Here is a 12558-nt window from a genome sequence, read left to right as displayed (position 1 = left end):
CACTACAAATAAAATGCGACAGCAAACACGCTCTAGTGTGAACGCTCAAAGCGGCCCGCATGCGCAAAAGAAGACGTCACACAAAAGCGCTCTGTTTGGACCCAGAGCAAACAATATTGTTTGACTGATGGCCCTTAATATAAAGACTTCGGACTTTACGTTTCCCAATTTTTGCTTTAAGTTATTTTGTTATTTACATAATAATGTAAATAACCTAATAATTATCCTTATTGCTGTTTTAGAGGAGCGGTGCTTCAAAGGATAGTTGCAGATTTCTGTCAGAATCTGCCGATTATACATCCATCCATCCATCCATTCGCTTCCGCTTATCCTTTTCAGGGTCGCGGGGGGCGCTGGAGCCTATCCCAGCTGTCATAGGGCGAAAGGCGGGGTACACCCTGGACAGGTCGCCAGTACAAATAAAATGTTCACGTTGTCTTCCCAACAGTTTCACTGACATCTACACTGGAAGGCCAGGAAGCGTTCACGATGTCTTCTCGGGCGCTTCTCCGGCGCTGATAATTGGTGTCTGTCTTGTGTCAGTGACGTAAAAGACGGATTTAATGCGACATGACCGTTCAAACAGCAGTCGCTTTCTAAAACATCGGATATGTATCGGATTCAGTACCACATACGAAAGTGACCCAGATCGGATTTGAAAATATCGGATTTGTGCCGTTCATACTGTCATAGCATGATCGGATATGGGTCGCATAGGGTCAAAAAAATCGGATTTGATGCGCTTTCGCCTGCAGTGTGAACGTAGCCTAAGAGGATTTACAAAATGTCACTAGGCTGAAAAAAATCATTTTATAGTGTTTATATACTTTTTCTTCTGTCTGCTTAGAAATCTCGCTCCAGTGTTGGACAGCTTGGTTCACCTGATTCAGGAGGAGGAGTCGGTGAGTTTTTCCATTTCTCTCTCTGTGTGGCCAGCAACCATGTGACAACAGAGAACATCTTAAATACAGATATCACAGAAAGGCAGCCAGGGGCTAGAGCAAGTCCCTGAATCTCCACCAGCTGCGCTCCAGCTGACCACTGACCTCACCAGTGGACGGTTATGTTGCATGTTTTGCTACACTGATCAATCAAGACACAGTTCAGCATGGAAATTATGCAAGTTGGTCTCAAAATTTTAACCCTTGTCATTGCACACTGCAGATTTTCAACTGGTGGTGCAAGCCCAGTATAAATATGTCATTAAAAGAATTTATATGGTAAATATCCAACATCTGCCTAGCTTAACTTGGCATTATGGGTACAAAATTGGGGAAATCCCTGTTGTTTTAATCAACTTAGTTCACCAATTTATTGATGAACTATTGCTATGAAGCCACTATTTGCATCTCTCAGGCTTCAGTCTCCCAGTCCTTTTTTCCCTTTTTGTTTTTCAAGCGTAGAAAGGGATGCCACTAGTAATTACTTTTGTAAGCACAGCATACTGATACTATCATTATATACCTTCCTTTGCCTGCACTTATTGGTGTACTTGCATCTTAATTGTGCCCTGCTTTCTTTTGTGATCAGAGAACATGTTTAAGCCAGTTTTTATTTGCGGAAACGCAGAGATTTCAATCTTGTTTCGTATTTACAGAAGTTAAGCAAGAATTTTCTTCCGTGACTATTCCAGTGTAAACTTCTCTATTTATATTTTTTGTTTGTGTTAAATGTTTTTAGTGAAACACGAGCGGATGAAGGCTGTAATTAATTCTGTGCTTCCCCAGAGAAGCTCTAATCAAGTAATCCTCTGCTTGAATAACCATGTTGACACTGGCCTTTCACACGGTCATCACCACACACACTGCAATTTATAGTCATTATCTCTAAATTTATCCCATGAATATGCCTTCTGAGTTTCATTAAAAGGAAATCCTTCATGTCAGAACAAACAGCCTTTGCTCTGTCGCCCCATTCGCTTTGTGAGCGCATTAACTGTTAGTTTGCTCTGTTTAAAGCTCTCTATATTTAGAGCTCGTTCCCAACACAGGAAACCATGAGATGTTAATTTCATTGCCAAGATCAGTTATTAAAAGAAATAATGAAACCTTTCTCATCCAACAATAGGTCTCTTGTATTTCTGTTGCAGCTCATGGAATGAGCATGCGTGCAGGCCTTGACGTGACTACAGCTGGATATTTATTTATAAGCTCAATAAAATTGAATTCAAAGAAAGGGTATCAAGTACACTTCTTAGTTACTATTTTTACAGGTTATGCGCTCTACATTTATTATTTTGAAAGTTGAGATAAGCTGAAACTGTAGGGATTAAATGAAGTTTGCAGTATTCAAATCTGTTTTCTTTTTTAGTTTTTTTTGTTTATGAAAAACCTGAGAGTTTTATAAAGTTTCTGTCATGTCCAGCTTCATTATCACATTTTCTTTGTGGTAAAGATCATAGGGTGGGCCGATGGAAACATTATTAAACTGTAATAAAGTGATGCGAATTATTTATTGTAACAGTGACTAAGCTCTTGAATGCTTTGACTGGAAAACAGGTCAAAATCGCCAAAATCAAAGGAGTTCCTATTGAATGCTTTCCAGCAATGCCAAAACATATCAAATACTACTTGACGGCCACGCATGTTGACATGTTTACTGTCCTGTATTAGTAATTTTGAATGCATTTCTCCCTTTATATTCATAATATGTACCCACTCTAATCACCTTTACCCTCTCTTGTCCCCACACACACCTTTTGTCCCTGTTAAATCTTGCCCTTCCCAGCCCCTCAACTCTCTGTCTCTAGCAGACTCCAGGCTCAAGAGTGATCTCACCATCATTCTCAATGCTTTGGGCAGCAACTCCACGCTCACAAGGCTTGACATCAGTGGGAATGCAATGGGTGACATGGGGGCCAAAATGCTGGCTAAGGCGTTACAGATCAACTCCAAACTCAGGTAGCTGTGCAGGGGTCAAAGCTGCGCCACATGGTTGTAACTTTTTAAAACTGCTTGTTTCATAAGCTGAGGGGCTTCTAAGAGTTCCAGTTTAAAAGCAACTTGTCTAGTAGCATCTAATAATAAAGATATGAAGCTGGACATAGATCCACATTAACCCTAGAAGACTAATGTGCAGGTTTGTAACACCATCAGTAACACGATATACCCGATGAAACATATGTACTTTTCTCCTATTCCTCCTTATTCAGCATCTCATAAAATAAATAAAGGTATCATGGGGGTACCCTATAAAAAGGCTCTAAATTTAGTGGAAAATTAGGGAATTATTAACAACAAAATTCCTTAAAAAACTGAAAAGGACAATGGAACTGGGAATGTCCTCACTTCTAGGGCCACCCATTCCTGGCACATGTAAAACTTGGAGGCACGATCTCCCTGCATCAATGACATTTTTTGATGGAGAAAAAATGACCAAATGACTATTATTTATTTATTTATTCATTTATTTATTTATTTATTTATTTATTTGACTACATGAATTCCCCTGGAAATAACCACAAAGTGGTATTTATTCATCATGTGGGTGAAAATCACCTGACATTGGTGTTCTAGGATTAATAAACCTGTGTAATTACTGCTGTATTAATAATGCAGTAACTAAAATAGGCTACAATATTTACAATGCCCTATATACGAATTATTGCACAGTTATTTGTATTCAACAGTCCATATCTTATACTTACGTATATTGTTTTGACACAGATTTTGCCTTTTGCCACTGTGCAGTTAAATATTCAAACCACTATTTTATAGCCCTTTTCTTTTTTTACCCCCTTTTTTCTGTATAAAATCCCTATAAATGTTCTTTAATGCCTATGGGTAATCAGAAGATAGCAAGTAAAATCTTGTAAATCATCTTTGAGAATTAATGGCTTCCTCTGTTCGGGTCATACTGTGTGCTTGTTTTGAGCAGGACTGTGATCTGGGATAAGAACAACACCAGCCCTCAGGGTCTGCAGGATGTAGCAGCCGCTCTGGAAAAGTAAGTAATGCCGTCCATGCTTGTAAATGTGTTGTCTATTCAAAATTAAATCTTTAAATGTATAGTGCTTCTATAATGCCTTTTTTTCTTTCTTTTTTTACACCGTGCATGCTTTTGTGTATAACATTAAAACTGCTGAAGGAACGGATGTGTAGTTACTGTAGCTTTTGCAGCCCAGATGGGGGTTTTTCTTTGTGCAGAGCAGAAGGAAAGTCTGAGGTTTGTTTAGACAGGAGGAAAAGATAAGAGGAAGGAAGGCGCAGAGAGGAGAGAGTGACACATGCAGGGAATACTACAGAGACACAATGACATGAAAGTGTGCTGAGGGAAAGAAAGCGTGATACATTAAGACATAAAAAAGTAGAAGTCAAAGCCAGACAAATCAGATTTTGTTTACCGTGCCTTCAGATTGTGTATCTGGATGTTTGTGCGTGTGAATAAATTTGCTTCTGGGATGTGTAGGTTCATCCACCTCTTTCCTCTTTTTCATCTCCTCTCTCTTTGTCATATTCTCCCAGCAGCACATATCTTCATTTCCCCTCCGAGTCTCTGTGCTGTATTATTGAAAAAACAATTTCTTGTTTCTGATCTCCGTTCGGTTCAGCAGTGCAGCATCGCGTGTCTTTGTTTCCTTTGCTCAATTCGCCATTTTCCTCCTGTGTACCTTGCATTCTTTAAAGTTTTTTTCTCTCCAGATATTCAATACTGCAATATAACAGACAGTTGGAGTATTCAAAGTCTCCCACAATCCCCAGCATATAAAAGCTATCCACGGGTCTCAGTGATTTATAGAAATTGTTCAGAGTAGATCTGTCTGGTCAAGGCGTGAGGAAGGAGAGCACACATAACAATCTGAATGAATAACAATCATTTATTCAGCCTTTGAGGTTAAAAAATTATTCTAATCCCTTTGCTTTACCTTCATATCGCAACAGGTTTATACACTACCAGTCAAAAGTTTGGCCACACCTTCTCATTTAATGGTTTTCCTTTATTTTCATGACTGTTTACATTGTAGATTCTCACTGAAGGCATGAAAACAATGAATTAACACATATAGAATTATGTAGTAAACAAAAAAGTGAGAAATAACTCAAAACGTGTTATATTTTAGATTCTTCAAAATATCCACCCTTTGCTTTGTTTACTGCTTTGTACACGCTTGGCATTAGGGCTGTGCGATATGACCAAAATCTCATATGCTGATATAAAACATCTATCGTCTGATAACGATATAAATCACAAAAAATTTTATATTTTCTGTAAATTCTGTGAATCTCGGATAGGTGAAGTGTTTCCAGCTGGGCGTCATGTATCTGGAGTCGAGTGTTTTAACCGATGCATGAAACTATACTTTTTTAGACATAGGTTGTAACGGCCGCCGTTTTCTTTGAGTATTTATTAGACGGCGGGGAAAAGCCTGTTCTAATGTTTGAGTCTAAGGTTTATTTTTTAGCACCTGATGGCTCTTTTTTTTGCTTCTCATCCATCAATAATACTTTTTCACGTGATTCTGTTTATTTTGAAAAGTCTCAACAGGATCTTGAGCTTTATTGTGAAAAGTTTATGTGGAAAATAAACAAGCGGACATGCGATGGTTTTACCGTCGTTGTTGCTAACAACAACCCATAAAAACAGTAGTCTGTAGTGTGGTTATATTAAATATAAGAGAAAGAGAGAACTTTAAGAAATTAATATAGCCACTACAATGACCATCAAAACGATGAAAAAATATTGCCGTAAACAGTTTATTTTGGGACACCACGAAACAAACATAGCGTAAAATGAAACGAAAGATGTTTTTATATCGTCATCCGATATATATCGTTATATATGGAACAGCCCTACTTGGCATTTTCTCAATGAGCTTCATGAGGTCGTCATCTGAAATGGTCCAGAAGCAGTTCCCAGAGATGTTGAGCACTTGTTGACCCTTTTGCCTTTACTGCAGTCCATCTCACCCCAAACCATCTCGATTGGGATTAAATCAGGTGACTGTGGAGGCCAGGCCATGAACCCTGACACCACTTAGAGAAGGCCGAGGGTTTGCAGCACTGTCAACAAAGCAAAGGGTGGCTACTTTGAGGAATCTAAAATATAAGACATATTTAGAGTTATTTAATAATTTTTTCTTTGCTACATAATTCCATATATCTTGCTTTATATATTTCTTTTCTTCAGTTTGTATCTACAATGTAGAATTGTAGTACTGTATATATGCTTTTTTGTCTTTGTTTTTCTGCCTTACATGTCTGTCCCTTCATCTCTCCAATCTTAATGTGGATGTAAATAATGTGTGTGATTCTCACTTAGAGATCAGTGACCTCCGCAGGAGTACCAGTTTAATCCAATAATGTTTCACTGCTATAATGCACAATGCGTCTCTAAATACATCACTTTGCTTCTTCTTCATTTTGTTTTTCGTCTGTTTTTAAAAAAAATATCCATTAGGAACTTCACCATTCGTTTCATGCCCCTCCCCATCATCGATGCCTCCCAGGCTCTAAAGGCAAGCCCTGAGAAAACTGAGGATGCCTTACTAAAGGTACATGAAGAACTCCCTCTGGTTCCTGTCTTTTAGAGACTTTTAGTCTTTAAAACATGCTGAATGCAATGGCATCAGTGAAGAAAAACATTCTGAATAAACTGACACTGATTTTAATTTTAATCTTTTATTTTAAGTTTGCTGTCATGACATCAGCTTTGTTTTCGCTCCATAGATTGAAACGTATTTGTACAGGAACCACGAAACAAGAAAATATCTTCAGGAACAGGCTTATCGGCTTCAGCAGGGCATCGTAACCACAACCACACAGCAGGTGAGTGAGGCGATTATTGCGACCCCAAGAAACTTAAACTCTTCTGCTCTGAACTTGAGTTAATATTAAATATGTTGGTGTAGTGATATAGCACTGAGTGTCTTTGCCCCAAGTTATACTAAATTGCATCTGGAAACTCCTCTTTTGAGCATTTTACATGTTGTATGGCACACAAAAACAGTCATCGCTTGTTGTTTTTGTTTTCCAGATGATTGACAGGATTTGTGTTAAAGTCCAGGACCACCTGAACTCTCTGAGGAACTCGGAGACGGACGCCATCTTGGAGGATGTCAGGTCAGCGGAGAGCCTCATCAAAGATGCCAGAAATTCAAAAACGGTGAGGAGACAGCTGAAGGGGTCAAGGATTCTTTATTATCACCAAAGGGGCAATTTGTTGTACAGTCAGCAGAAAACACACTAACATCAATCAGTAAATAGTCAGTAGATACACAAAATCGCTACATTATGTAAAATTACAATTAAGAAGATATTCAAAAGCTCAACGGCAGCTGGGACAAAGGAGTTCTTGAGTCTATTTGTCCTTCACATACAGTTTCTGAAACCAGACGGAAGCAACTGGACGTCCTTTGATAAGAGAAGGCTAAGATCAGCCAGGATAGACTGGGCCTTCTTCAATATCCTAAACTTGTGCCTAGTCACACCTGGTCAAAGGAGCTTGCAAAGAAAAGCGTCTGGACTTCTTTAAGTTGCTTGAAGACGTTTCACCTCTCATCCGAGAAGCTTCTTCAGTTCTAAGGTCAAATGGTGGAGAGTCCCAGATATAAACCTAGTGGGAGTGACCCCCCACAGAGGGACAAAAGGACCCCCTGATGATCCTCTAATCGCATGAGCCAAGGTGTGAAACTGGGTGTGGGTCCCAATCAGCCAGAGTTTCGGGTGTGTTCATTGTGAAACCTGGCCCCACCTTATCATGCGAATTCCTGAGATCAGATGGCCCAGGATGTGAGTGGGCGTTAAGGCGTCTGGGACGGGATCTCAAAACTGGATTATAGATGGCAGAGAGTTGGTGTCGTAAACCCCCGCCTCTGTTCAAAGATGGTCGCTCACAGTGGACATAGATGGCTTCTTTCACTCCTCTTTCAAACCATCTGTCCTCTCTGTCCAAAATGTGAACATTGGCATCCTCGAAAGAGTGACCTTTATCCTTAAGATGCAGATGGACTGCTGAGTCTTGTCCTGTGGAGGTGGCTCTTCTGTGTTGTGCCATGCGCTTGTGAAGTGGCTGTTTGGTCTCTCCAATGTAGAGGTCTGGGCATTCCTCGCTGCACTGTGCAGCATACACCACATTGTTAAGTTTGTGTTTTGTCCAAGCTCCTTTGACTACGATGACCTGGATGACTGAGAACCTTCACAGACACCTAGTCACACCTGCACTTTTGCTGCACACTGTAACTGTACACTGAAGTCTCTAAGAACAGATTTGATAAAAACAATATTCTAATAAAAGTGTTTTCGACATTAAAACCAAAAAGCTTGAGATAAAATATTAATAAAACATTCAGTTAATCTTTACATGCTGTGACCATTCAGTTAAAAAAATGAAAAGGCGGACAAAAGGTGGGCTGCCAAAGATGCTTCCAAAAGTGTTTCTGTTTCAAAAAGCACAAAAGCATCAAGAGGAGAAGCATTATTTGTACTGTAAACACTGGATTATCAATGGATATACGAGTCATGGTTTGTACCAGTAAATGTGCAATGCCCATGCTTACTTTCAGTGTGCAGAAGTCCAGACCACAGCCTGTCAGAATCATATATATTATTTTATGCAATAGATTTAAATTTTCTACCTACATTTGTTCTAAATCATTGTATTAATTCTACTTTTTTGTTAGTTTTTTTTCTTACTGGAAAACAAAAAATTATGTAGGGTATGTTTGTCTTAAATAATGTACAAAAGAAGTATTCAAAACAAACCAACATTTTCAAATTCACCAAGTATCCTGCGTCATAAAAGATTTTAAGGTGTATTTGTCAGCTATAGACACATACCAGGCATAACATTATGACCACCTGCTAAGTATTGTGCTGGTCCCCCTTTTTGCATTCAATGGGGCCCCAATCTGAGCTACAGTCTGTTGGTTTAAACCACGCAATCCGTCCTTTTCTGTGAAGAGCACGTTTGTGCATGAGTGAGCCTTGGATGCCCACTGCTGTTCCCTCCTTGGACCACTTTTGATAATAAGTGACCACTGCAGCCTGAGAATAGCCCACAGGAGCTCTGACGCAGTCGTCTAGCCATCACAGTTTGGCCCTCATCCAACTTGCTCAAATCTTTAAGCTTGCCCATTTTTTCCTGTTCCTAATACATCAACTTTACCCATATGGAAAAGATATATATAAATCTTATAAAGTTTGTATCTGTCTTGTGTGAAACTTGTATGAAAAGCATATAAGAGTGAAAACAGATATAAGATCCCTTGAAAAATTATATAATGAAACTTGTATGTTTTGGATACTTCCTAAAACAATATATGAAAGTAATGAGAAAGTGGCCACTTTCATGAGTTAATCACATATAAGTTTTTACTATTTCTTTTCCATATGGGTAAAGGGACAAAACGTCCACCTTCACACTAATATAGCCCACCCATCAACAGGTGCCATGATAAAGTGATAATGAGTGTTATCCACTTCACGTCATCAGCGGTTATGCCCGATCGGTGCACATGCATTAGGAAACATGGCTGCCCTGTACTAATATATTGACACACGTACGCAAACTCTATCTTACTTTACTGTCAGTGTTTTATTATATTCTATATGTTCCATTTGAATTTAGACTTTTATAATGAATTTAGTAATACAGTGTGGATAGTTTATATTGTTCCAGTGATATCGAGATGTTTCTTTTTCAAAATTTAGAGCAAAAATTCAATCAGCCATATTGAAAGCCCATGTTTATCCTGTCCTTGTGTGCCTTCCTGTCATGTTTTTAGCTGCTTCCCAACCTCTACCACCTCGGATCAGCTTCCAGAGAGGAGGTGAACAGTACTTCAGTAGGTCCAATTCAGGAGAAACTGGAGTCTATGGCCGGGGAGGTGACTGCTGTCATGGACCAACAGCTGCAGGTTGGGCCTTAACGGTCATAGATTAGTAAAGTCTGTGAAATTGCATTTTAAATGTAGGCTCATGAGATCAGTATGACAGCTGTCATCTAGTAATTTAATCAGATCCATCATTACATTTTCCTCCCTGCTGTCTCTTTAGACGCTATTGGAGACCATGATGGATGCAGCAGAGTCTCTGTGTCCTCATGTGATGAAGAAGAGTAATCTTCGAGTAGAGCTGATGAAGGCCAGCTCAGCTAGGATGGTTGTACCTAAAAGCTTTGTTAGCAAAACCCTCCTGGAGCAGTCTGGGGTAGATATCATCAACAAGATCAGGTGTGTTTGGAGGCTTCATAGTTTAAGCATTTAAGTCTGTTGTGACCTTACAGCTCCCCTCACCTTCTCTCTCTGTGGCAGTGAGGTGAAGCTGAGTCTAGCGTCCTTTCTGTCCGATCGCATCGTCGATGAGATTTTGGAGGCTCTTTCCACGTCACAGCACGTGCTGGTAAGATTAGAATCGACTGTTTTGTATTCATTAATTAACAATGGCTAGAGGGGGAAAAGTAAATGTTGATTTAAAATTATTTAGTATTTTCTCCCCTATTGATCTTGTCTCATCCTGACTCTTCACCCCTTCTGTTTGCTTGCCTTTCAACAACTTTCCTTCTTCTCTTTACATCTTTTGTCTCTCTTGCGCGCTATCTCATTGTTTTTCTTGTCACCGGTCGTCTCAGGCGGATCATCTGGTACGCCGAGGTCGCCCCTTGGTGCAGCAGGAGTCGGTGGACCTGGATGTGCCGGAGGAAAAGATTCCAAAAAGGGCATCGGCCGAGATACTGGAGGCTGAGAGGCTTGAGGATTTGGAAACATGTATGGTAGGTTATGGTGGGCAACAGGTGAGGGTGTGAGTGTTTAATTAGAATTAACGGCTGACCTACCTAAGCAAAGGGAGGCAGTGGTTCTTGCTCACAGTTAGCTGTAGCTCACAAATACTCCTGCCTTAAATTTAACCTCTACCTAAAAAATTAGTTCTCGTCATCTTTACATTGACCATCATTAATTCTAGCACAGACTGAAAAACTTTTGCCAAAATGCTAACAGCACTCTTGGCTGTTATTGGCTCATTTTTAATGCAGGTGAGTAAATAGTGTAGAAAGGCTACAAAACTAGGCTGGAGTTTGATTTGATTTTGATTTGATTTTATTGATTAGCATTCAAATTCAAATCTCAGTGAAAACAGTGAGAAAAAAAAACAGTGAAAACAGAACAAAAATCTACCATAAAGAAAGAAAGCATGAGACAAGGCTAATCAAAAGGTATTGGCTGAAGCATTTGCTTATTACGCCAACCCTTTTCACAAAATATCTTTTTGTATGCAGCTCCTGTACATAGGGCTTGAAGAAAATAATAAAACAAAGCAAAAACCAAACCAAACAAACAAACAAACAAAAAAAAAAAACAAAGAAAAAAAAAACTTTCCACCTTAGATAAGTAACTACATCAAAGCAAAAGAATCAAGAGGTTGGTTTTTTTTTCTCCTTTTTGCACTTTTCATTCTTGATTTATATATTTTTCTAATACTCTATTTTTAAACATGTTTTTAAACAAGGAAAATGAACTACACCTTTTTAAATCACTGTCATAACTATTCCACAGTTTAACTCCTCTAACAGAAACACATCTCTGCTTTATATTTGTCCTTATCTTGTTTTTTTTTAAAGAAATCTGTTCCCCTTAAGTCATATTGACTCTCCCTGACTTTGAACAGTTTCTGAGTACTGGGGCAAAGCAAGTTATTTTGTGCTTTATACATTATCTGTGCCATTTTATATTCAACTAAATCATAAAATATCAGGGTATTCAGATTAATAAACAAAATGTTAGTTGGTTCTATATAGTTTGATTGGTTTATAATTCTTATAGCTCTTTTTTGTAACTTGAAAATATGAAGAGTGTTCGTTTTATATGCATTACCCCATATCTCCAGACAATAAGTCATATATAGAAGCAACAGAGTACAATAAAGTGTGTATAATGATTTTTTGTTCAGGACATGCTTTGTTTTATAGAGAATAGCAATGGTTTTTGACATTTTTGTTTTCACATGGTTTATATGAGACTTCCATCTCAGCTTATCATCAATTATCACTCCAAGAAATTTATTTTCGTACACTCTTTCAATTTCAATTCCATTAACCCTTATTTTAGACACATTTTTCACTTGTCTAATGCCAAAAATAATCAATTTTGTTTTCTTTATATTTAATGATAACTTATCAAACCAGTTTTTAAATATATTTAACTCCTTTTCCGCTGTAGTCAGAAGCTGTTCTAAGTTTTTACCTGAGCAGTACAGAGTGGTATCATCAGCAAACAATACACATTTTAACAGTTTGGAAACACTACATATGTCATTTATATATAATATAAATAATTTAGGGCCCAGCACAGAGCCCTGAGGAACACCACAAGTTACCTTCAACTGCTTAGATTTTACATTATTGAATTCGACATATTGATATCGTTCATCCAGGTAACTTTTCATCTAGGGGTGGGTTTTTATAATCGATTCATCGATTAAAATCGATTCCGGCTTGGATAACGTAAAATCGATTCATTAAAATCCTGAATCGATTCATTAAAATCCTGAATCGATTTTTTTAATATAAATTTATTTTGCCCGAAATGCCAGAATCTCTGGTGACATCTCACAAAATTTCAAGAAC

At 38.4% G+C, this 12558-nt stretch overlaps 1 protein-coding gene across 1 annotated transcript in view; it reads left to right on the top strand.

Moving 5' to 3' along the window:
* The window catches only part of LOC113032052 (F-actin-uncapping protein LRRC16A-like), a 61816-nt gene that overhangs the window by 28160 nt on the left and 21098 nt on the right, over nucleotides 1–12558 (top strand). The window contains exons 20-29 of the mRNA XM_026184698.1: nucleotides 848–902; nucleotides 2728–2900; nucleotides 3877–3945; nucleotides 6397–6490; nucleotides 6666–6764; nucleotides 6973–7101; nucleotides 9722–9853; nucleotides 9993–10168; nucleotides 10250–10337; nucleotides 10567–10707. Coding sequence (XP_026040483.1) covers nucleotides 848–902; nucleotides 2728–2900; nucleotides 3877–3945; nucleotides 6397–6490; nucleotides 6666–6764; nucleotides 6973–7101; nucleotides 9722–9853; nucleotides 9993–10168; nucleotides 10250–10337; nucleotides 10567–10707 — 1156 coding nt within the window. The remainder of the gene's footprint in view (nucleotides 1–847; nucleotides 903–2727; nucleotides 2901–3876; nucleotides 3946–6396; nucleotides 6491–6665; nucleotides 6765–6972; nucleotides 7102–9721; nucleotides 9854–9992; nucleotides 10169–10249; nucleotides 10338–10566; nucleotides 10708–12558) is intronic.

The sequence above is a fragment of the Astatotilapia calliptera genome, chromosome 11 (assembly GCF_900246225.1).
Source record: "Astatotilapia calliptera chromosome 11, fAstCal1.2, whole genome shotgun sequence".
In the NCBI taxonomy this organism is placed as follows: domain Eukaryota; kingdom Metazoa; phylum Chordata; class Actinopteri; order Cichliformes; family Cichlidae; genus Astatotilapia; species Astatotilapia calliptera.
Note: the sequence above shows the minus strand (reverse complement) of the source record. Positions and strands in the feature narration are given on the sequence as shown.